The sequence below is a fragment of the Delphinus delphis genome, chromosome 18 (assembly GCF_949987515.2).
Source record: "Delphinus delphis chromosome 18, mDelDel1.2, whole genome shotgun sequence".
NCBI classification, from domain to species: domain Eukaryota; kingdom Metazoa; phylum Chordata; class Mammalia; order Artiodactyla; family Delphinidae; genus Delphinus; species Delphinus delphis.
The window spans coordinates 22070918-22097394 of NC_082700.1; the positions used below are offsets into that span (position 1 = coordinate 22070918).

Below are 26477 nucleotides of genomic sequence, written 5' to 3' on the forward strand. Positions count from 1 at the left end.
CTTGAACCTCACCCACCCAGCCGGCAGGACTCCTGCCTGCCCGGTGCTCCACGTTAGGGCAGGGCTGGGCCTGAGGTTGGATGGTTTTTCCAAAGAGGCCTCTGTGACGCACGAAGCCCTGATGCAGCCCGCAAAAGAGATAATGGCTAATTGGACTTTAACACACATTGTAGGTACTTTTTCTGGATTGAAAAAAAAGAACAACAAAAAGCGAACCAAAAAAAGAAAGAACCCCAGAAGATCCACACTTTGTCAAATGTGTGAAAAACCCAAGGTCCTTAGAGCTGCCCAGGGCTTCATTTCAGGCAAAGACCTTAAGGGTGGCCAGCGCCCGGCTGGGCAGACTTAGCCCTGGTTCCCGGGCCACAGATTCCCTGATCTTCCCCAGTTACATAATCAAGTCCCCTACCCTACCCATCCCTCCGGAGCTTTCCTGACATCATCTTCACTTTGGTTTTTCTCACTGGAACCCACACAGTGTATAAGGTTGAACAAAGACATTTATTTGTAAAAGCAATTCCCAATGGAGCAGAGATCGTATCCATAGAAAGTAAAGCGGTGATCATTCAGAAGCCCGCATGCAGACATCAGCGAAACCCAGGGCAAAAGCAGACAGACAGCTCTGCTGCAGACACCCGGAGAGCTACCAATCCTGCCAACTGCAAAGCAAAATGTCCTTTCCGCTTGAGAGCACGGATGTACCGAGATGTCCTGTGAGAAAGGAATTTGGTCTGACATCCATGATGAAGCGATCAGGGAACAGTTGAGGGAGCCTTTTTTTTCTCTTCTGGGTGGCTTGTAAGCTTCCCACAGATACCCGGCTAAGAGCTGAAGCGGTCCTCCACCCTCCAGCGGCAGGGGGCCGTGTCAAAGCCCAGCCTGCTCACATGCCCATCCTTATGCTCTGAATGATCTGGAAGATAGCTGAAGGAGGAAAACAAAACAGACGGCTCAGACACCAGACAGCGCACAGCTGGAAACCCAGCCCCACTGCGAGCCCTGCTTCTGCTGACCCCGGGCCCCGGACCTGTTAGCACACAGCTGATTAGATATTTCCTAACAAGGAGTTAAGTTAACAAGAGGTCAGTGAACTTCTTTAAAAAGGCAGCCTTGCTCTGTCTGCTGATGGATGCCTCGGGGATTTATGGATAACTTCTGCTAATTCCACCAGGAGTGAAGGCCAGAAATCCCTCAGGCACTGAGAGGTTTGGCCCTCTTCCCCAGAACGTTCTGATGCTCCCGGGCAGCGGCGGACAGCGCTTTCGTGCACGCAGGGCACTCATTTAACAGGTCAGCCGACGCTGCCTCTTCAAAATGGCTGTGACCTGGAAAAGAAGCTGCCCTTGAACTGGAAGGAAGGCCAGGTGCTGGGAGCAGACACGTGGAGCTGGGCCCCCGGCTGCTGACAACCTTTGATACAAGTGCATCTTCAGGCGGCCTGGAACTTTCTGAAATTCGACTTGAAATGCACCGAGAGCAGCACTGATTTATTCAGGGCACCGTCTTCACTAAGTGGACCGAACTCCTTCATGAAGGGGTGGGTAGCCTGAACGTCCACAGACAATTCCTGGGACTCCCTCCCCTTATTCTGGTAAGAGCTGGTTGGATAGCACCCAGCCTGGTTTTGTTTATAGGGTTTAAATATGTTCCAGGAGAGGAAGGTCCAACTTCTTTTTCACATCCTCTCCAGATGGGACATATACAATATTGGTCAATCGTGATGGAGACAATCATGATAATAATAGCAATGAACACATATAGAATGATTTTTTTTTTTTTTTGAGGGGCAGCTGGGTATCATGTAATCAAGTGCACAAACAGAACAAGCACAGAACATTCAGGGGGCTTACCCCTTCTCTCCTTCATAAAGTCATCCTGGAATATACCCAGGAATGCTGCTTCCTAAGTAACCATAGTGAAGTACGCTACCCAGAACCCTCGAGAAACAAAGCGTTTGATATTTTATCAACTAACGTTAGTGAGCACGTACTACGTGTCAGGCATTGTGCTTTGGGGATCCAGAGATAATTCAGACCGAGGGCCCCGGGGACTCTTTCTTGGACAGTTAGATTTGAAGGGTAGATAACGCACTAATGTAGTTGGTTTTTCATAAACTAAAAAAATCACTGTGGGCATCATCACGACTTTCCTAAATTGGATATACACCCAACATGATTTAATATATTAAGGTTTCATGAATGTTCAGTGTGACCATAGTAAAAAGTGATAACTGCTAAGACTCTGCTGTAATAGGGTTACAGAGGATGCACAGTGTTTGATGTGATCCCAAAATAGCTCCGGTTGGCTGTACTTCTTGGGCTCTCATTTCTGCTTCTTAGCAGTTATTTGGTCTCAATGACTCTTAGCTCTGGTCACATCTCTGGTGCTACTACACCAGTCTGCAGTGGGCCCTCTTCTATTATTATGCTACTGTAGACTAAGCCCAAAACAAAGACTGTTAGAACCATGTATAAAATTAAGAGTCAACCAGTTGTGTGCGAAGGTCGGAAAGAGTCTTCTCTAGATAAAGGAGTTAATTCAACAAGTTGTGATATTTAACTCTGGTTGTGCTCAGAGGTTTTCTTGTCTTATTCTCATCTGGGGGGTGGCTCTTAACGGGAGAAGTTGCTAGATGGATGAGAAAGTACCTTACCCAAAGGTATACGCTTGCCGGAACACGGATGTTTCCACCCTCCTCTACCAAAGCTAACAAGGAATAAAAATTAAATAAACATTCCTGTGTTCCGGCTCCACAGGAGTGCTGGAAGATAGCTGTATATTCAGCACATTAGGAAAAAAATATTTACATCTACCGTGCCTCAGGCTTTGTTCTTCGGATCAGGAAAACATCCCTAGTTTGGACAAACAGGCTTACTTTAGAGGGGAATGTTAGGGTCAGAGGGAACTGGGTTTGAACCCCATCTCTTCACTGAATAGCTGTGTGACTGCATGAATAATTCAACCTCTTCAATTCTGTCTCCTCCGCTGTGAAGTGAGGACCACGCTGCTTGCAGTGCTAATACAGGGATTAAATGATCTGACATACATGAGGCCCCTCCCACGTCAAGGTTTCGGTGCGTGGGAGTCATTGCTATTATTACTGTTCCTATTACTACAAGGATGGCTGCTGCCTCCCTGTATGAGCATGAATACCAGAGCTCAGGTGCTACCTGCCACCCTCTAGAGGTGTGAATTTTCGGAATTCACTAAATAGTTCTGAGCCCTGATTTCTCTATTTATAAAACTGTAGATAATAGGTAAAATATCTGCCCATAATAGATGCTCCAAAATGTTATTTCTCTGAGATTTATTCGTAGACAAGGAATCATTATTAGCAGGATATAGGTTAATGGGTACGAAACAGGCTGTCCCTTAGTCCATCAGACCCTATTAAGTTAATTCATGACTTCAAAAGTGCTGGGTAACGATAAAACCACTCAATTCTTTTTAAGGAACTGCTGCAAATTTCTCTTAAGAATCTTAGACAAAGTTTGCTGGCCTCAGAGTAGCAACACATATTAAAACAACGTACCTATTTCTGAGTCTGCTTTAAAAACTAATGAAAGATCATTCCTGACCCTAATTGAATCCATGAATTAACAGGTAAAAATCTGATGGTCTTTAACATGTGTACAGGCGACCCTTTAAAATTGAACCCTCTTGGAGAAATTACTTTGAATAAAGTCTATTTTAAGTTCACCATTTGCCTCCACCTCTAAGATAATGGAGAGATGGTTGTGTTTTATGATTCCTTTTTCAATGTCTTTAAGAATTGTATCCCTGTCTTTAAGAAGGCTTATATCAATGTCAGTGTCTTTAAGAAGCCTTCACCATCCTATACCAATTATATTAACTGTACTTCTATGTGCCCGCCGGTAATGACCAGCCCTACAACCCTGGCCTCCCCGATGCTGACTTTCTGAGGCGGCGAACGGGAAGGCAGCCAAGAGTGGGTTCAAAGTGGGAAAGGAAGCGGGGAGTCTGGACCCTGACAAGTTAATAACTTAACAGAGGGTGAACAAAGCAGAGAAAACAGCCGAGCGGGCTGCAGGAAAGGGGCTGTGGGCAGGCGAGTCAGCAGGGAGGACGGATGCCAAGAAAGGGAAGGTGGGCAGGCATTCAAGGTCAGGGGATCTGGCCTTGGGCAGGTCAGGGGTTCAGGAAAATCCAGGCTAGAGTGGGAACTACAGAATCTGGGAGCTTCCGCACTCTCCCACCTGTACAGGATCCTGGTCCTTGGTAACCTGAGACGATCACATCTCTCTTTTATTCAGCCATTCCCTTTCAATGAAATTCTTAGGGTTTAACATGCAAGAAGCACTTGCAACTCAAAAATCAACCAGAACAACCCTCCTGACTCCATGTCTCCCATCCACAGGTGTCCTCTTCCTCTTTATAGCCATTTCCAAAAACGCTGTCTACGTCCTCACTTTCTCCATTCCCTTACCTTTGGGTTCCACCTCATTCCACTGCAATTCCACTGCATTCTAGCTTCTCTCTTCACTCCAGCGAAATAGCTCTTGCTAAAGATACAAATGACCTTCCATGTCACTTAATCCAACTAGCGTCCTGAAGGACACTGCCTTTTGTCATGAACCCCTACTTACCCTCGCTGAGCGCTCCCTCCTGGAAACTCTCTTCCCTTGGCCTCTGGGACACACCACTCTCCTAGTTTCTAGTTTTCCGTCTTCTCTTTGGTTCTTTACACTAAACGTGGTTTATGGGGTCATCCTAACTCCTCCTGACCAGTAAACAAGAATGTTGAAGTTCTGCAGTGAGCATGGCTGGCTTTCTTCTCTTCATTACATTCCTTCTCCCAGGCGATCTCATCCCGGCCCACAATTTCAGTTGCCACTTAGCTCTTGATGACTCACCAATGTGTGTTGCCAGCCCCGACCTCTCCTCGGAGCTCCAGACCTACACCTTCCACCACCTAATTGATACCTACACACAAGTGGCTCAAAGGCACGTCAAATGCAACAGGACCTTCTCATGATCTCTTCCCATTGCCAAGCTTGGCATCGTCCTCCTCCATCTTGCACGTACACCAAAAATGCCAGAGTCATCCTTGATACCTCTGATGGATGACCAAGACCTGTGGGCGTTACCTAATAATCTCGTGATTGTGTGTCTTTTGCTCCATCCTTCCCGAAACCACCCTAGTCCAAGTTACCGTCATCTTTCCCCTGGTTCCTGCGGTGACCTCCACTGGTCTACTCTTGCTACGCCTTCAATCCTTTCTCCATACTGTAGCTAGAATTATTCTTTAAATAAAAACAAGTGAGATCGTGCCCTCCTTGAGTTTCTAACACACCAGAAGCATTCTATTGCCCAATCCTTGATGAAACCTCCATGACCTGCATCTCCTGGCCCCTGGCAACCTGTCCAGATTCACCTTCTCCACTCTCCTCCTCTCTTACGGGAAGCCCTCCTGTTTTTAAAAGCTCCCTGCTCTTACTACTGGGCTTTTACACACGCCATTCTTTCTTTCTGAAATACTTTCCCCACCCTACCCTATCGCCTAGTTTTACTTCAAAATTCAGAAGTTATTTCTTCAGAGAAGCCGTCTTTGACCATCTGAAGCAGGAGTTCTCAAACTTATGTCTCACAATCCCCTGAAAATGTTTGAAAACAGGCACTGGGCCTCATCCCTAGAGTTTCTAATCCAGTGGGTCTGGGGTGGGAACTGAGAATGTATATTTCTAACAAGTTCATAGTTGATGCTGAGGCTGCTGGTCCAGGGACCACACTTTGAGAACCACTTCCCTAGAGCACACCAGCCCTTTGCATTACAGGCACACCTTGTTTTATTGCGCTTTGCCGATATTGCATTTTGTTTTTTTTTTTTTTTTTTACAAATTGAAGGTTTGTGGCAACCCTGTGTGTAACAAGTCTACGGGCAACACTTTTTCCACCAGCATTTGCTCACTTCGTGCCTCTGTGTCACATTCTGGTAATTCTCACAATATTTCAAACGTTTTCATTATTTTTATATTTGTTACAGTGATCTGGGATCAGTGATCTTCGATGTTACTGTTACAAAAAGATTAGGACTCACTGAAAGGCTCAGATGATGGTTAGCGTTTTTCAGCAATAAAGCATTTTTAAATTAAGGTATGTATACCTTTTTTTTAGACATAACGCTATTTATTGCATGCTTAATAGACTACAGTATAATGTAAACAGAACTTTTATGGGCACCGGGAAACCGAAAACTCACGTGACTTGCTTTATCGTGATATTAGCTTCATTGCAGTGGTCTGGACCCGAACCTGCAATGTTTCCAAGCTTGGCCTGTCTATGCTTTCGCAGCCCTATGTTCCTCTCCTTCAAACATTTTCATGCCTGAAATTTTACATGTTGCAGCACAATTATTTGTTTGACTCATCTTTTTTCCCCACGAGACCACAAGCTCCAGGAGAGCAGGGATGATTTTGTCCCCAGCTCTACCCCTGGGCCTAAGCTCAGCACTGGGCACATAGTAGGTCCTCAGTAAAAATTTACTGAAGGACTGAACGGTGAAAAATTGCAAACAGTGTGGAGGAAAATACACTTTAAAAACCTCAACTGATGACTCTTCAGACCTAAAGAATCAGCATCAAATGGCGACCTTGAGATTCAATTGCTCCAAGAGCTCAGTTCTTGAGGGGAAGTCCAGTCACAAGTCGAGAACAGAAACCCCTTAAGGCCGGGAGCTGGGCCAGCCCAATCCACGCTTCCCTGGGGACTGCCCCACCCCAGCTAACTGAGAGTGCCCAAAGGACACAGAGATGACACAAGCGGATCCCCTAGGAGACTGTCAGAAAGCTGGAACCCTGCCAGACAATGGGGCCTTCCGAAAACCACCTTTATTGAAAGTAAATGGTGGACGATAAGCGAGATCAAGGGAGTTGCTGAGAAGAGAGATCAAGACAGGCCAGAGGAACATCCTTTAGGAGGATAAGCCAACTCTAGGATTCACACAACTTTGATTATTTTTCATTTAAAAAATTTAAAAAATGAAAGCATTGGTAAGAAAAGTCTGGGCCTTGAGAAAAAAAAGCAGAGATGTTAGGAGACAAGACATCGCCAAGGTGGGTCATTAAGCTCCCTGAAAGAATTAGCACAAAGATAGTCAAAGCAAGATGTCACTCCCCCATGGCTTCTCCAGAGATGGAGAAGAGGGTAAAGAGAGGGAAGCCAGGGATAGGTGAGGGCAGCAGGGCGCTGTGAAAAGAGAGATCGTATTAGCAAAGAATGGGATGCTCTCTCCACATTAAGATGGCAGACAGCAGAGCACTCTTCCGAGAAGGAAACCATACACAGACCCAAAGGGCCCCAGGGGCGCAGGGCCCCAGGGCAGAGGGAAGCACATGACAAGCGAGGCCGCAGGTCACCTTGAGGGAGCCAATGGCTGATGAGACATCTTTTCCAGACCGTGCATCTCAGATCCTGAGGCGGGAGTTCCAGAGCAGACGCATGTCCTCAAGCTTTCCTTTGTGGTGGAACGGAAAGGTTGCTCCAGGGCTGCTGAGTTCCTCAGACTTGCATCTTGGGGCTGTGACTCCCTCTGGGTGTCACAATTTCAAGATAGTTCAGGCAGTCTCCAGGAAAGGCCAGTGCTTATGTGGTCGACCTGCAAACACGGTGAATTCAAATTTGTCCTGGAGCAAGTGTCCAGGACAGAGCAAGGTGATGGAGTACCCCAGTGGCCCAGTCAAGAAGCAGCCCGTGGCTGGGTCAGGGTTTTGTCCACCTGGGAGCAGACCGAGAATGGCCGTCCAGCTGGAATCTCTGGACAACGCACATTTTCTGGCAGGGAAAGTAGGAGATGTTTTAACATGAGTTCTTTTCAATACACAGTCATATGCTAGAGGACTGAAGTTGGTGGAAAATCTGCTCCATGGTATTTTGGGGGAAATGGTAAGAGAGAAGGATAATAGGATAATAGAAGGCAGATGGGTTTGGAGTTTAGGTTTGGGTATTAGCTCTCTTTTTAGCTACGGGATGCTGGTTGATTTCCTCTTTGAACCTCTGTTTTGTGATTTGGAAAAATGAGTACCATAGTTTCTTTGTAGGGACTGTGTGATGAGAAAAGAAAATAGAAGTGTAGGACCTGGCATTAGAATAAGTACTCAAGAAACGGTAGCCAAAATAGTTGTATGAATAGATTCTGCTCGCCCCCATTGGCTAGTTTTTAAAGAGTTCTTTCTAGAAGGAGAGAAGAGGCTCCAGCTCTAGCTGTCCCTGCAGAGGTGACACCACTGACCTCCGGCCGGCAAACCCTGCCCTCTCCCTGTCCAGGTGGGAGCTGGGGTTCCTGCAGCTTCCCCAGTATCTCAGAGCTCTGCTCCCCAAGTTTTCTCCCCATCACAAAGGACAAAATGTTAGCTTTCTTTCCTTGCAAGCATTCAGAATCTTGGTCGGCACCTCGCCAGGGGGGTTGAGAGGCAAGGAGACAGTGCAACTAAGGGCCGTCAACATAATGACAATAACGACAAACATTTGTAAAACTAGTACCAGGACTCCACTAAACGTGTGGCATGCGTTGTCTCATTTCATCCTCAGGATTGATTTTCATGAGGATCCTAGGAGTTTTCAGGTAGGATCCTATCCCTTTTAAGAATGGACGACACTGAGGCTTGGAGTGGGCGTGTGGGTGAGTAGCTTGGACCAGGCTGCACGGCTAGTAGGTGGCAGAGCCGGGTTTCCAACCCAAGGAGGCTGTCCCTGGAGCTGGTTCACACAGCACCTAGTCCTGTCCCTCCTCCACAGCATCCTTAACAAAACAGCCAGTCCTAGGGAGGGTGGGGCTGTGGGCTCTTCCAGAAACGGAGAGGCCTCCAGTGCAGACGTAAAGGGAGACCACTGGACCACCCGAAACAGGAGGCCGGGAGGACAGGAGGCATTCAGGCCCAGCTTAGAACGTCTCAGGGAATCACTTTCCTTATCTGTTCTGAATAGGTTGTCCTGAAAAACGGTCCAGGCTGTGACACGTTATCTCTCCCCAGTCCTGCCCCAGCAGGCAGAATGCCTACCAGATACAGGAGAAGAGTACAGTCTGTTAACTGCCAGACAAAGGGAACGTCCCTGCCCAGAAACAGTGCAGCTACTCACAACTGACGGTGCCAAATGAATCTAGTAGGCTCTTTGGGAAAGGCCTTAACTCTGGAATCACAGAGGCCAGTGCCGGGCCGGACACAGTTTCCTATTTGATGGGCAAAGAGGGTCCAGATATGTATTCCCTTCTGGGGATGATAAAAAATCAGTATATCCAGCAACACAGGAGGCACCCCTATACACACACACACACAAACACACATACAAAAATACACACAGACACACACATGCAAACAGAGACACATGAACACACACACAGATACACACAAACATACACATACACAAACACACACAGACATCATACAAAGACACACACAGACACAGACATAAACACAGACACATGAGAGATCCTGCTTCAAGCAGAACAGCTTTTCTTTTGTTTCCCTCTAAGATTTGAACAAAGAGGTCTACTACTCTAAAAAAAAAAAAAAAAAGAAAGAAAGAAAAGTCTACTGCTTTGAAGAAAAAAAAAAGAAAAGGCTAAAACCAAGAGTTTAGCAATTTTGCTCTCAAAATACACTTATTTTTTTCTGATTATACAAGTAATATATGCTTATTGGCAAAATTGGAAACTATAGAAAATTAGGAAGGAAATAAGTCACTGGTTAATCCTTTTCCCCTAGAGGTTTCCCTTTGATGGGGGATATAAGCTCATCAGTTTCGAGAAAAGCCAGACTTCAAGAATGACTAAAATTCACATAATCTCTAATTAGGAAGTGAGTATCAGGTTCGGCCAGAGAGAGAGAAATGCAATTGAAATGAGGGACGGATGAGGGAGAAGTAGTCTGAGGGAGGGAGTTGGGGTGTGGCTGGTGTGTAAGCGTTTCCCTCTGAGAATCACAGCATCATGGGGATTAAATGGTGGTTCCATTGACCCCGGTTGGAACCTCAGTGAGGGGCGAGGACAGAGAAGACGGCTCTCCGCTTGCTGCCTCCTGTCCACACTCAGGGACACACCTGGGCTCAGGAGAGGTGAACGATGCAACAGGATCACGAGACACATGTAAGCGCTAACATACTGTCTGGACAACTGCATGTGAAGGGAAAGACCTACTGTCACTGAGTCCAGGTGAAACTTCTAGTCCGAGAGGAAAGTCAAAAATGCTGAAGACAGTTGTCCTGTGAACACTGTGGCACTGACACTATAAGATGGGTAGGCCAGCGTTGGGACCCTGCTGTCACTGCCGTGTTCGGGTCAGACATTACTGATGCACAGCGACATACTCATCACAGAGCTCTGGGGAGGCCTCCGAACCCTTCTCCACAAGGCTCCTGAAAGAGATGAGGACAAAAGGGAGAGGGAAACCCAGGGCCGAGGGCTGTGGGCACAACCAGCAGGACGGGCTTCATCCACGGTCCGGGGAAGCACACGCAGACAGCAAGTGTCTCGCGCAGATAGCAGTTGGCGTATCTGTGCGACGGCATCTCTGCCGCCTCAGACGGACATTCCGGGTCACGCTTGTCTCTGAGTCTCAAGATAAAAACAAGTACTCTTCAGAAGCTATCAAACAGTTCTCTAAAGAGGCAGGCTTTGAAACCGGGGACTGAGAGTCAGGACGAGCTGCTTATCTGGAAAGAGGCCCCACCGCCTGCAGAAGTGGAAGATAATATTTTTATAAAAACGGCCAAGTCTCTAAGAGGGGGGTGTCTAAACCCTTGGGGCTTCAGTGTGAATCTGGGGTCCTAGGAGATCAAATAAAGACAAATGCAACCAGTTAAAAAGGCCCAAGCAAAAGTCCTGGGTCAGGATCTGAACAAGAACAGTTTCTGGCCTGTTTGCAATAATCATCTGAGGGGACCCAGAAGAGGTATCTGACTAAGAAACAGGTTTTAGATTTCTGATGAAATGTATATAATGCTAACAACAATAAGGCTAGTTTCCAAATTAAACCAGATGAAGCAAGATATGGCCCTGAGATGTCCTATCTGGACAATTCCATGTCTCAAAAGCTTTTGCATCTCACAAAGAAAACTTTTTTTTTTTTTTTAAATAGCAAAACGGTGGTGTATTTGGGTTGCTTTAAGCGAATAAAACTTAGTTTATTTCTCATGTTCAACTTAAAGTACAAACCCCTATTCATTGATTTTAGTGTACCTCTGGGCGCTTCCTTTTTCCTGCCTGGGTCGGTCTGAAAGATTCTGATGATTTATCATGGGAACATGGTCTCACCCACTGGGAGTGTTATCACTGAAATTGCTCACACTTCTCCTGGGAGTGAAGAGGCGGGGTCTGCAGCTCTCTGGAAGGTCAAGACCAACGTGAGTGGCTGAGCCTGCCAGGTGAAGGCGTGGCCTGGGAGGATGGAAGGCAATGGGAGCTTAAAGCGTCCATGACACACCAGTCCCATTCATGGTGCCACTACTTTACGTGAGGGCGATGGGGACAGAGATGGTGGTGACTGAAGCTGCAGGTTTCAAGCGTGCTGTGGGCCAGCACTTACGTCCCTGGAACTATCCAGTATCAGGACAACCTCTGGAGGGGCTCCCCCTATCCCCGTTGGATGGATAAGGAAATCAATACAGAGAGAGTAATGAACTTGTCCAAGGTTATTCAGCAGAAACCTAGCGAATCCAGGCTTTGAACCCACATCTGGCGGAGCCCCAAACTATCCTCCCCTCTGAAGCCTCTTATCCATTTTCTGCCAGTTGGTCAGTTTTCAAAGAAGCGTCTTGCCTAAGAGACCTTTTGCAATCCTGGAAAGTGGGAATTTCCTTCCTCTGAAGGGGGATGTATTTAGTATTTAGATAATGTCCTCTGACTGGTTACAACCATGGACTTGGGCTGGACTGGGATCTCGGGGGGTCTCCCTGGTGAGGGGTGGGCATTCCCTGGACATGTGTTTTTGTGCCAGGGGGCTCTGGGTGCCTGTGTGCTGGGCTCTCACTGCTGCCCTGGTTCCTCTTCCTTCCTTTTCGTTATCTGGCTCTTATCAGCACCACCACTGCTGGCACAAAAGGCATGTGTGGAGAACAAGGAAGGCCGAGGAAAGAAGCCGAGAAGGAAGGGGTCAAGAGTCTGCTGTGACACATCACTCCCCATAATAATGGGGTCCCGTAACCTCTTGGAGGTTTGTTAACTTGTTTTGCCACGTAAAATGGAGTAAGGGTGACCCATAAGTGAAACTATACTTAAAGGTCAACATTTTTACCATTCTGCATTTTTTCCCCAAAGATACTAGGAAAACAGATAAAACCTGCATTCCTTGTGACTTGCCTCACCTGAAAATTTATTTACCCTAGGTACACTGACAGTATTTCTATAATTTTTATTTTTTAAAATTAATTAATTAATTAATTCTTGGCTGCATCGGGTCTCCGTTGCTGCGCGCAGGCTTTCTCTAGTTGCGGCGAGCGGGGGCTACTCTTCGTTGCGGTGCACGGGCTTCTCATTGCGGCGGTGGCTTCTCTTGTTGGGGAGCACGGGCTCTAGGCGTGCGGGCTTTAGCGGTTGCAGCACGTGGGCTCAGTAGTTGTGGCTCGCGGGCTCTAGAGCGCAGGCTCAGTAGTTGTGGCGCACGGGCTTAGTTGCTCCGCGGCATGTGGGATCTTCCTGGACCAGGGCTTGAACCCGTGTCCCCTGCATTGGCAAGCGGATTCTTAACCACTGCACCACCAGGGGAGCCCTCTATAATTTTTTAAACTGAAGTGTAGTTGATTTACAATGTTTCAGGTGTGTACAGCAAAATGATTCAGTATATATATACATATATATATATATATTCTTTTTCAGATTCTCTTCCTTTATAGGTTATTAGAAGATACTGAATATAGTTCCCTGTGCTATACAGTAGGTCCTCGTTGTTTATCCTTCTTATACACAGTAGTGTGTATCTGTTAATCCCAACTCCTAATTTATGCCTTCCCCCTCTCCCCACTCCGCTTTGGTAACCATAAGTTTGTTTTCTATGTGACACTATTTCTAAAAAAGAACACTTTGCCCAGCCCACCGTCGATTAGAAAAGTGGGTTTAATAGAGTGAGGTCACGAAAGCAAGAGAATCAGATCAGTGATCAACATCTTCACTACTATCAGAAGATTTCATATTTTTCCTGTCTGTATAAAGATCTACAAAGTATGAATAACTAAGCACATGAACTCAGAGAGGGCGAATGACCTCAGAGGGATCCCAGGGACTTGGTGAAATGGAACGTAAGCCTGGCACACGGGTATATCCTGTTCAAAGGAAAGGGACTCGCTGGACAGGGACAGGAAGGGGTATGTCTGCAGAGGTATGGAAATCCCACCACAGACTCCAGTGCATTTTGTGCGAGCGTGACAGGCAAGGGCAGGGGTGAAGGTGCTGTTGTGCACACTGCAGATGATGGCAGGACGCTAGATGGGGCGGGTCTCTCCTACTTTGTGCTACAAAAGTGGAACAGAAGCGAGAGAGAGCAGTGGTAAGGGGATCAATCATCCAGGCACCGAGAGGCTCATTATGTAAAGCAGAGGAACTGATAAAGGGAAGAGTTAGATTTGAGGAAATCGCATTTTTTTTAAACATCTTTATTGCAGTATAAATGCTTTACAGTGGTGTGTTAGTTTCTGCTGTATAACAAAGCGAATCAGCTATACATATACATATATCCCCATATCTCCTCCCTCTTGCGTCTCCCTCCCACCCTCCCTATCCCACCCCTCTAGGTGGTCATAATCGCATTCTTTTAAACGAAGAGAAGAGATAGGCAGATAGCTGAATCACTTAGCTGTACAGCAGAAATTAACACAACACCGTAAATCAACTATACTTCAATAAAATAAATTAAATAAAAAAGATAGGTAGGAGCCTATGGTCTGCGACTCTGAAAAGGGAGGAACTCAGGAGGGAGAGTAGGAGCTGCAAGAACTGAATCTTGACTAATCCCAGAGACGTGGCAACGGGTATGAATCTAAAGGAGCTATTGTGTTTTTCGTGACGTGTTTGGTTTAGAAAAGGACACGGACAAAGATAGAAGGAAGGGCACAGTACCAAGGACGAACTGAGAAGAGTGACACATTTCTGTGAGAACAGAGCTTGGCCTGAGCTGAAGCTTGCAAAAAAAATGCTAAAGTTGGCAAAAAAAAAAAGGAAAGGAAAGAAAATAAGACAAAAAGGGAGCTGGTGGTGGATTATTTTTAGATATGATTTTAAAAAGGAGGAGGTCCATTTCTTGGGGATCATGGTGGCATGTTAACAGAGGATAAAGTTAAGAGGACCCAACTCCCCGTTTGATGTCTAGCCTTTCCATAGAAGCTAGTGGTCTTAAAACTAGATTTAAAGAAGCGTCTTTAGAAGAGCACCAGACATGCAGGCAGGGGACGTAGTATGCCAGTAAGGGGTGTGTCCTTTTGGCCACTTTAAGTCCACATCTCCAGGCCCTGCAGGCTCCCATCTCACGCCCCTGGACAAACCAACAGAGAGGATAGCAGAGACAATGTACTCGATCCCTGAAAAAACTAATGGAGACTGGGAAGATTCCAAAAGATTGTTGTCAGCAAATGTCCCAATTTACCCAAACGGGGGGAAAGATACAGTTCCTACTATGTGAACCAATAAGCCTGGCAAAATTTTAATTAAGATGTAATTTAGGGAAGGTTTTTAATCCCTTTGGAAAGGATGGATATTGAGAACTAGAACAGGTTGGAGAAAAACAAGCCAGACTAAATGACTTATTGGCTTTTCCCCCTCTCCTATATGCTACCTAAGGGCACAGACCGGAGAGGGTCCCAGTTACTGTGTATCTTGAAGCCCAAAAAGAAAAAAAACAAAAAAACCCCACCAGCTCTGTATCTATTTAGTTCCTGACAACAAGGGCTACGTGATGACCGAGGCTCACAGATCCCTGTGACTGGGCTTTGGCCAGTCTTGAGCCTGTCCTACTATCTCAGGCCTCTGTGCCTTTGTCATGCTGTGTTCCCTCATGTGGAATAACCTTCCCTTTGTCTGGCTGTTTGTCCTTCAAAACTCAGCTCAAATGGCGCCTTCTCTGGGAAACTTTCTCTTCTGCTCAGTATGAGTTAGAAGGCCCTGATATAGTCTGACTGTGTTTTCTGAGCTCCACATGTTGGAATCCTAATGCGCAATGCGATGGTGGTAGAAAGGCGGGGCCTTTGGGAGGTGATTAGGTCCTGAGGGCGGAGGCCTCATGAGTTGGATTACTGCTCTTATAAGAGAGACCCTACTGAGCTCCCTAGCCCCTTCTACCACGTGTGGATGCCACCTGAGGATACAAGGAGAAGTCTGAGATTGGGAAAGGGGTCCCCAACCGACCACACTGGTACCCCAATGTGACTTCCAGGCTCCAGAACTGTGAGCAATAAATTTCTGCTGTTTCAAGCCACCCAGTCTATGGTAGTTTGTTATAGCAGCCCGAACGCACTAAGACGGTCCCTTGTCCACGCTTGCCAAACCCTCCGGGTGCTCTGCTGTCAAAGTGTTCTTCTCCTGGGAGCAACGACATGTTCCTTATCTGTCTCCCCAGTGCCAGCTGCCCCCTGAAGGAGTTTGTATCGCCAAAGCCTGCACAGCGCCATGCACACCAGCGACCCTCAAGACACGAGGGCTGCTTGCAGGAGTTTTGCTGAGAGGTTCAAAGTCAACCTGAGGGGAGTTGTCTCTAATTGTTTTCTGTGGACTTCTCCAAATCTAGACTTTTATCAGTGCCTTGGACGAATAATATACTTTCAAGAAACCATAAAGCTGGGAGAGAGAGATAATTAGATGAAAGGCTCAAGGTTCAAGATCTAACAATCTACAGTTTGGCCATAAAGCCTGAAAACGTAGATAACTTTTTTTTTTTAACATCTTTATTGGAGAAAATTGAATTACAGTGTTGTGTTAGTTTCTGCTGTATAACAAAGTGAATCAGCTATATGCATACGTATATCCCTGTATATCCCCATATCCCTTCCCTCTTGCGTCTCACTCCTACCCTCCTTATCCCACCCTTCTAGGTGATTGCAAAGTACGGAGCTGATCTCCCTGTGCTATGCGGCTGCTTCCCACTAGCTATCTATTTTACATTTGGTAGTGTATATATGTCCATGCCACTCTCTCACTTTGTCCCAGCTTACCCTTGCCCCTCCCTGTGTCCTCAAGTCCATTCTCTAAGTCTGTGTCTTTATTCCTGTCCTGCCCCTAGGTTCTTCAGAACCCTTTTTTTTTTTTTTTTTTAGATTCCATATATATGTGTTAAGATACAGTATTTGTTTTTCTCTTTCTGACTTACTTCACTGTGTATGACAGTCTCTAGGTCCATCCACCTCACTACAAATGACTCAATTTCGTTTCTTTTTTTTTTTTTGCATTACGCGGGCCTCTCACTGCTGTGGTCTCTCCCGTTGCGGAGCACAGGCTCCGGACACGCAGGCCCAGCGGCCATGGCTCACGGGCCCAGCCACTCCGCGGCATGTGGGATCTTCCCAGACCGGGGCACGAACCCATGTCCCCTGCATCGGCAGGCGGACTCTCAACCACTGCGCCACCAGGGAAGCCCCATTGCAATTTTTCACAGTGCTCTGTACTATGCACTGCTAATGCAGGGCAATACACTGACTGCATCATGTAACATCACTAACCATACTGTACATTATTATGCAGTATCAGTAAGCCATTTATTATTTATGTTCTTCTACGTTTCCATACTTTATGGCTACTCTGTAGAAAAGCAGCTTAACAACCAACAATGAAATTAAAATAGAAATGTTCACGGAGCTTTATATTAGGTCTAAAAAAAAGTCTATTTAATATCTACAGCATGGGGAATATTTGGTTTTATCCATCCATCCATCCATCCATCTAGCCAACGAGATTAACCACTCCTTATGTGCTAAAAACTGTACTAGTATCTAAAAATTTAGTGGAAGTTAAATACTGTCTTCCCTAAGCTTATATCCTAGTAGAGAGAAATGGATAATAAGTAAGCAAATTAAATAATTTCAAATGTCGATGAGGGCCAGGAATAAAATAAAACAATGTGTGATGCAGATAGGGGACAACTTTAGATGGGAGGGTACGGACATGCATCTCTGAAGCTTGCAGGAAGTTGACGTGAAGAAGAGCTTGGTGGGGCCTGGCTGGCCATTAGCTCTCTGTAAGTCTAGGAGGTGCTGTGATTATTAAAAATAAACTGTAAGACAAAGGATTAATCTCCAAAATATACAAGCAGCTCATGCAGCTCAGTATCAAAACAACAACCCAATCCAAAAATGGGCAGAAGACCTAAACAGACATTTCTCCAAAGAAGATATACAGATGGCCAACAAACACATGAAAGGATGCTCAACATCACTAATCATTAGAGAAATGCAAATCAAAACTGCAATGAGGTATCACCTCACACCAGTCAGAATGACCATCATCAAAAAATCTATAAGCAATAAATGCTGGAGAGGGTGTGGAGAAAAGGGAACCCTCTTGCACTGTTGGTGGGAATGTAAATTGATACAGTCACTATGGAGAACAGTATGGAGGTTCCTTAAAAAACTAAAAATAGAACTACCATACGACCCAGCAATCCCACTACTGGGCATATACCCTGAGAAAACCATAATTCAAAAAGAGTCATGTACCACAATGTTCATTGCAGCTCTATTTACAATAGCCAGGACATGGAAGCAACCTAAATGTCCATAGACAGATGAATGGTTAAAGAAGATGTGGCACATATACAGAATATATTACTCAGCCATAAAAAGAAATGAAATTGAGTTATTTGTAGTGAAGTGGGTGGACCTAGAGTCTGTCATACAGAGTGAAGTAAGTCAGAAAGAGAAAAACAAATACCGTATGCTAACACATATATATGGAATCCAAAAAAAAAATTGGTTCTGAAGAACCTAGGGGCAGGATAGGAATAAAGACAGACGTAGAGAATGGACTTGAGGACACGGGGAGCGGGAAGGGTAAGCTGGGACAAAATGAGAGAGTGGCATGGGTTTATATATACTACCAAATGTAAAATAGATAGCTAGTGGGAAGCAGCCGCACAGAACAGGGAGATCAGCTCGGTGCTTTGTGACCACCTAGAGGGGTGGGATAGGGAGGGTGGGAGGGAGATGCAAGAGGGAGGGGATATGGGGATATATGTGTACATATAGCTGATTCACATTGTTATACGGCAGAAACTAACATAGGTTGTAAAGCAATTATACTCCAATAAAGATGTTAAATAAATAAACTGTTTGGGGCATATTAATAAAAGCAGGGTTATGAGACAAAAAGCAGGGACAGACCTACTATCTCTGTAGCAGTTGCACCATTTCTAGACCAACTTCTGCAGTTGCAAGTGCAATACTTTAAGAGAGTCATGGCATGTACAGAAGGGTCTAGAAACTACATCTTATGAGGACAAGGTTGAGAGAACTAGGGAAGTTGAGTTTGTAGAAGGAGTCACTAGGCAGTCATCTTGAAAATATCCGAAGAGTCAAGACGTTCAGAAGCAGAAGAGTCTAAGCTGTGTGATTTTCGGCGTCCACACCTGAACTACCGAGAAGACAGCACAGTGTGGTTCAAAGGAGGGGAGATGTTTCCAATAGAATCAGAGCTGCACAGAAATGGGATAGGCTTTTTTTTTATTTTTTCGGTACGCGGGCCTCTCACTGTTGTGGCCTCTCCCGTTGCGGAGCACAGGCTCCGGACGCGCAGGCTCAGCGGCCATGGCTCACGGGCCTAGCCTCTCTGCGGCATGTGGGATCTTCCCGGACTGGGGCACGAACCCGTGTCCCCTGCATCGGCAGGCGGACTCTCAACCACTGCGCCACCAGGGAAGCCCTGGGATAGGCTTTTTGAAGGAGTGAGCGCTCCTGAAGTATTCCAGCAGTGGCTGGGTAAACTCTATTAAAGATGAGGGATCTCTGTATTGGACAAAAGACTCCCTTTGAGGACACATCTTTAGGGATGGTGTACACTTTTGTTTCTTGGAGTGGAAGATCTTCTCTCATCTTGGAATCAACTTTAAAAAATTGAGCCTTGGGGCTTCCCTGGTGGCACAGTGGTTGAGAGTCCACCTGCCAATGCAGGGGACACGGGTTCGTGCCCCGGTCCGGGAAGATCCCACATGCCGCGGAGCGGCTGGGCCCGTGAGCCATGGCTGCTGAGCCTGTGCGTCCGCAGCCTGTGCTCCGCAATGGGAGAGGCCACAACAGTGAGAGACCCACGTACCGCAAAAAACAAAAAACTGAGCCTAACACAAAGGCTTGTTTGGCAATAGTGCCAAGACCATCGGATCCCTCCTTCCTCCTAAGAGCTTTCATTTCCTCGGAAGAGTGGTCTCCTAAAGGTCAGAGGCACCTTTAGTCATGGGCGTCTCTTGCCATTGGGGAGGAATGACGTCTTCCTGGGAGTTTTAGATCTTTGCAGGAAGATGTGTACTCCTCACCTTCCCTGCCCTCAGCAACAGTGAGGAGATGGAGGATGGGAACATCTAAAGACCTACCCTGTTGATAGAAGTGACCTCCACTCACCAGTACTTCAGAGACCCAACCCATGGGGACCAGGAATTAAGTCAAGGCTCCCAATTACAGAAGTCGACTAGAAACGACTGCATGATCCTTCTGGTCAAGTCTGCACTGTGTGTGTGTGTGTGTGTGTGTGTGTGTGTGTGTGTGTGTGTGTGTGTGTGTGTGTGTGTGTGTGTGTGTGTGTGTGTGTGTGTGTGTGTAAAGCTCTCTTAACTTGCCACCTTCCAGCATCAGGTGACTGCACCTTGAGGCTTAGGTCAACGGCTCTGTTTCACCCAGCACCTCCGCAGAGCTTCCCTTAAGGCATAAGGCCTCTCCTTCTCTCTGGAATGTGGATTATCTCAGGCAGACAGGTGCTCCGCTTTCTGTTCCAAATGCCCTTTTTAGGTTAGGTCTTCAGAGAAAGCTTTAACTGAACTCTGAAGTGTGGCCAGCCGATTTCATTGCTCACTGTAATCATTTTATGATTATGATATGATAGCACATCAGTTCTGTCTCTACTCTGTTTGCTGGGATGGCAATGAAATCAAAACCTATTAAGATGAAGGCTTCGGGCAGCAATTAACTTGAATCCCAGACCAATATAGTTTTTGTCTATTTACCTTGAGAAGAAAACATGTGTTTTTATAGGACAAAGGAGACCATGGGATATAAGGGCAGCGAGAAACCCATACCTGAGCCGCAGACAACAAAAACAAACAGTGCCAACAGCCATGGTCCCACAGGATATTTCTCTTCTTGCGGCCTCTGAAAGGGAATGGGAGAAAGTAAGATTAGCTTCATTCATTCAAGAAGCATTTACTGAGTATGGCTAGTCACTAGACACCTCTGTGAATGAGACAGATCCGGTCTCAATGCCAGCGGGCAGATCTAGACGAACAAAGTCAATTTTAAGGGATCAAGATGGGTTTGGAAAAACTCATCAATAACCTTACTTACACCCCTGTAATTCAATGAACTGGGTGGTTCTTAAATATTCTGGGGACCGATGAGGTATAAATACACAAACCAATACAGTGATTTGGGAAGCCAAAAATGATATTACTAATCATTGCTTCTGTCGGCTGAAAGCACACTTCATGCCAGGCGCTCTAGAAAGCAGCCAGCAACCGCGATCTCTAGCACTCACAACTCCACGCAAGGCCAGTATTATCATCTCCATCAAGGGGCCTCCACCTGAGGCTCAAGGTTTGCTAACTGGGACAACAGCTGGGATTCACATTTAGGTCTCCCTCTTTACGGAGCCAGGGGATTTTCCTCCAACAGATTCATCTTGAATTCCTGCATCCGTGGCTTCCAAGCAGGGTTACAGAGCACAGCCATTTTCTCAAAACTTTCTAAGCGCTAAAAACCTGGGAAGCCCCTGCCGTGGAAACCCTGGGAACAGTAGACGCACCGCAGCAGCTGTGTATGGAGATGAGGCAAGCGGCGTTTTGTAATAAACCTCCTAATTCTCAGTGACGCTTATGCTTGGGAGAAATCTCGGCATCCGCGGGAAGCATAAGGGGACTGTGGTTCCCACACGGACCCGCCCTGCGTACCGCCTGCTCTTCTCAAGCCGAAAGCACAGACGTCAGAGGAAGGTGCCTCTGCACCTCCTCTGGGTCTGTGTGCAGGTAAGGCTTGGTCCTTACAAGCAAATCAATCAATGGAAAACCATGATTTTCTGAGAAAGGCATCTGAAAATGTGGGGAATTTCTCAAGTGAAAAGGGAGAAGGTAGAGTGAAGAAAAATGAAGAACTCACTAAATATTCCCTCACTGACATGAGCCCAAAATAGGCTGTGGCCAACATAGGTTAAAGAACTTATTTCATCATAGACAAGGCAACAGTTCTTCGGTTCTCAGCTTACCTGTTCCGTTCTTAGAGAACCTTCTCTCTTCTACCTCAGTGGAGTTCACTTGGCACTTAAATCACCAAGTACTTTTTTTAGACAGCATGTATCACAGTTTGTATCTCGATGTTTATTCCTGTGATACTGTGTTTGATGTCTGTCTTTCCACAGACTGTAAGCCCTGCAAGGGCAGGCACTGTGTCTCTTTCATAGATCAATGTATAGCAACGTCTGGCCCAGAACTTAAACACAATAGATGCTTAATAAATGTTCTTCGAAGAATGACTAAGCATACAAGCCCCACTAAATACCATGTCTTAGGTCTGCTAGAGTAAAGAAAGGGTCTAGGAAGGATATTGGCTCTTTTAATACTCCCCAGTGGGTGACAGGGTTATTCCAGCATTTCTCTAACTAGAGAAGTACGGATTACTGTCAGTGGCAGGTAGAATCTAAGGATTAAGACCACTCACTTCTCCGACCTTGACCACTTGTATCTACCAACACTCTTGTACGGTGGCAAATCTCACTGCAAGGGAATAGATGGTTTCTTTTGACTAGAAGAAAGACAAACTCAGTCTTAAATAATTGCATAGGATAACCTTTATCAGCATTTGTACTGTGTCATTCTTTGGCACTATGACCAGGTCAAGATCAGAGCAAGTAAATAATAGAGGTATTAAATAAAGTTACCTGAACAGCGTGTGACATTCACCCCTCTGCCCCTTCGCCAACTTCCTAATCACTTGTGAGAGTTGACCCGGAAACAAATTCTGTTGCAGTCATCCCACTGATGCTAAACGAAAAAATTCATCTAGTTCCATCTCCAGCAGAGTCAATAAGTGAATCCAGGAGCCTGTAGATGGATTTTTGGTCTCATGCAGATACCAAACGGAGTCATTTAGTTTTTCCTTTGCAGAAAAACTCAAATTATCAGGATACAGAGCTTGCATCCTGATAACACAAAATCCTTTTTGATGACATTCCACAGTGAATCAATATTCTTTGTGGACTTTCAGAGCTCAAGAACTCGTTGGCTGGTCATGATACCAATATATCGTTTTTGGAGAGCTTTGAGTTACTTTTTTGGGGAAGCAGTGCCCAGCACAGATCTGTTGGGACAATTCACCTAAGCCTGAATCTATTGCTGGGAAAGGTAAGAAAAGCAGTAGAATCCTGCAAATGACATGGTTCGTTTCCCACAGGAATTTGTCACTCCCTGGGCTCCAAAATGCAGAGGGTGGCTTTCCCTGTGATAAGATACCAGCAGGGTAACTCGGAACTCTGACATTTAAATTGCCCTTTCATTCTGAAGATTTTACTACTGTATAATCATGCAATGATTATTCCATTTCTGTTATCTGGGAGAACAGTACTGATTCACTCCATAGCTGCAAGCTGATAATGAAATACCCAAGCATCTATATACAATTAAAGGAGTTTATTTCTGAACAATTCGTCTGAATTTTCTGTTAGAATCTGTTCATGTGTCTGCATTTATTGAATTTCATTCTGAACAAGTTACCCCTTACAAGTTACTTCCTTCAAAGTATAATCATGTTTGATCTCTAATTAGGAAAATGAGATTTAAGATTTAAAGTGTTTCTTTTTGAAAGAGAATTTCATTTTTCTTTTTGGAGACTGATCCATTTACAATAAAGTTAACCAAAAAGCCTTTCTAACCAAGGGAAAATAAACATACATTGTGGCTTGGTTTGGAAACCTTTCATTACAAAGTTAGTAGGACCATTTAGAAACACTCATAGGCGCCAGGCACGTCTGAAGGGTCCACTCCATGGTATATCAGAACCTATTAAAAATCCATTCAGACCATACATTAAACATAATTTGAAAATATCCCTGAAAGTTAAGTTGAACTGCAGTCAAGTTGACTACATTTCCTAGATATTTAAACAGCTTTTCCTCCAATTTTTCCATTTTCTTTTCTTAGTTTGGAGCCAATCATTTTTGTTTCAGGTACCAAACATTTTCTAGTGGTCTTGAGAAGCTAGAAGTGGCAGACACTGACTTTATCAAGCCTAATGGGTAAAACAGCTCTGCAAAGCAGTTTCTGTTTTGTCGTTACTTCTGCAGTCAGATCAGTTGTCAACTGAGGAGAATTAAGTGACCTCTGTTTTTTCAGTTCACTAAAAGGAACCACACAACTAGAAATTTTCAGTAAATCAGCTAGTCTGTATGATATCCTGGGAAGAAGTGATCTCCTAGGGATATAATCCCCGAATACTTTAACATCCATTAAAAATTGTTTTTCAATGTCAATTTGGACAGCAAGTTTTTTTTTTTTTTCTGAGTAAAAATAGGGAAAACAGAGCTCTACGTGAAAAATAGTTCCAATTCAATGGCATATTGGCGTTTTGCTGCCCAAGAACAACTAAATGATCTAACTCCCAAATGAGAGAACTTCCAGCACAACTTAAGCTTGTAGCTGCCTGTAAAGACCTAAATTTGATGCTGTTTCTCTTCCATAGAACTGCTTGGTTCTGCAAGAATTCTGCAGTAGAGATTGCAGATCCAGCTTTGTGCTCAGTTAAGCAAACCAGCTTCATGCCTTTGGCTAAAGGCAACTGCCTCATCAAGTCTGCAAGCTCTTCCAGCCAAACCTCAAGTTTCAGCTGAACTTCCACTGAAGTGTCTGGGATAATAGATTCCATGCGCCTTTGCTCATACACTTGGAGACCAGCACGACTCAACAACTCATCCGAGGGCTGCCTCTGAATGTCCAGGACCACGGGCCTGGCAATGTCTGTTGAAGATCATTTGCTTTCCTAAAAACAAACAAACAACACACACACACACACACACACACACACACACACAACCCTGTACTTAAGGCAGAGATTTTACGTAAGCATTGTTATAAAGCTTTAGTCTATGGTTTTGGATGTGCAGAATGCCTGGCAACAAACTAGTCTCTAAAGTTCTGGAACATACTATCAGGATGAGCCGGAATTGACGAGGTGAACAAGGGGAATGTTGCTTTTAAACTTTCGCCGAGTGGTGCGGGGCCTCACTGGAGGAGAGGCCAAAGAGGAGGATGGAGGGAAATACGGGCTGAATAGCATTCCTAATCCCCAATTTATACACGGAGACCATTACAAAGGGGCAGGAAAGAAAACCTTATCTTGGTGTGTTTGTTGGGGATGGAGGGCAGGGGATGAAGCCTAGGAGGGAGACGTGGCAAAGGGCCTCCCTTTACTCATTCATTCATTCATTCATTCATTCAACAAAACCGAGCTAGCACCAACTAGGTTCCAGGCCCCGGCGTCAAGCAGTTGGTTTAACTGTTCCCTGAAGGATGTGACTTTCGTCTTTCCCGGAGACAAAGGCCCAGTTCTCTTCTGGGGAGGGCCTTCTGCGCCTCCGCGGTAGCCCCAGCAGACGCTCCCAGAGGGGCCACGGCCAACCAGGGCCCTATCCGCTCAAGGGAGCACAAGTCCGCGCCGCGGGGAGCCCGGCCCTCAGCGCCCACCGTGCGGGACCCCGCGGGAGGGGCAGCCCGGGGCGCTGAGGAGGGGGAGGTTGGCCCCGCGCCCGCCCAGCCCGGGCCCGGCCCCACGCCGCCCGGTCAGCGCCGCCCCCGCCTTACCAGGGTTTTGGCTACATTCCCTCTCTGGGTGATGTTTTTGCTGTGCTTCTCGTTAGCCATCCGGATGCGCTGTTTGGCCACCATGGCTCGGGCGCTAGGAAATGCTCTCGACTCCCACCTGCAAGGATCCCCCCCCACGTGAGCCCCCGACAGGGCCAAGCGCGTCCCGCCGGCCCCGGGCGCTGCAGGTGGCAACGCGCGGCCCCCTAGCCCCGCGCACCCCGCTCCCCAGCCCCCAACGAGTCGGCTCCAGAAAGAGGCCAGAGCCCGGACGGAAGTAATCTTTCATCTCAGGAAACCCTCTCCTACTTCCTCGCCATCCTTCCGGTCCCCCCAGCTACCTAACCAGCGCGGCCCCGAGGCGGGCGCTGCGGCGCGTCCTCTCCGCACCTGGTGGCCGGAGCGCAGCGCGCCGAGCGGCTCGGGCCCCGGGGCCCCAGGGGTGTCAGGAGCCAGCGGTCGAACGCGGCGGGGCCGAGGGTTCCGGCGGCCGCGGGCTTTGTGCGCTCATAGCGGCCGGGGGCTCCTCGGGCCGGGACCCACTGGGTCCCGGGGAAGAGAATGGGGCGGCCGTGCTCCGAGCAGGGTCGCGATGTTTTCCCCGCACCGCTGCCCCCTGGCCGAGGGCTGGGCTGGAGGTGGCGGCCCGGGGTCCTCAAAAGACAAGTTGAACAAGGACAGGGCTGGGCCCGCGCTGTTGGGGGACAGTCCGAAGGAGCCTCCCCTTAAGGGGTCTGGGGAAGGGCCTGCGCGAGGGAAGACCACTGCAGGAGCTTTCTCAAGTGCTGCGAAAAGGGCCGGATCTCCCCGGGGATGGGGATAAAGGGGGTGTGGGGATGGAGTTGGGACAGGCCTTCCTGCCTGGGTGATTGCGTGGGTTACACGGAAGACGGGCCGGTGCCACATCTGAGTGAAAAGTGGAGGAAGACCTTAGGCCTGCCGCCCAGGCGGGATTTGGTGATTGCCGACTGGAGGTGGGTCACTTTGACCCCCTGGCGCAGCTTGGATCTCCTCCAGCCACCCTTGTCCCTGGGAGTCTGAACTGGGAGTTTCCCTGCGGTACCGGGAGAAAAATGGACGTTTTCCTGACTCACAAACATTGGTACCAGGCCCTACCCATTGTCTAGTGTCGGGGAGGGGGCGGGGTGAAGGGGGAAAGTGGTTCAGTCCCTCACTTTTCCGTGCTGAAGGGATTGGAGTTAGCTCTTAGAAGACCAGAAGAGTTGAGAAGAAGAGGGGAGAATTCAGCCTGGAAGATCTGGGGCTTTGGGAAGTGGTGGGAAGAAGAGCTGTGAGTTAGACCAGCTTTAGCTAATGCACCCCAGTCCTTCCCCTTTGGGCATCCGTGGCTACGTTTCTACCAGGTTTTATGGAGGGTGAGAGAGAGCTCCTTCTTTCTTTGGGGGGCCCTTTACTAAGCTCATCCTCATGCCCCTCCCCATTCCTTGTCATGCAAACTGCAATATGGACTGTTTCGGGGCTGCTTTTGGTAACACAGAAGCT

The 26477-nt window shown here is 46.8% G+C and overlaps 1 protein-coding gene across 1 annotated transcript; it reads right to left on the reverse strand.

The window, feature by feature from the left end:
* Positions 1–482: 482 nt before the first annotated feature.
* On the reverse strand, positions 483–25192 carry SERP2 (stress associated endoplasmic reticulum protein family member 2). Its single transcript, XM_059995953.1, has 3 exons — positions 24975–25192; positions 20211–20283; positions 483–924 (listed from the first exon to the last, which is right to left on the reverse strand). The coding sequence occupies exons 1-3, from the start codon at positions 25056–25058 to the stop codon at positions 884–886; spliced, it is 198 nt and encodes a 65-aa protein (XP_059851936.1). The 5' UTR covers positions 25059–25192; the 3' UTR covers positions 483–883.
* Positions 25193–26477: the final 1285 nt, after the last annotated feature.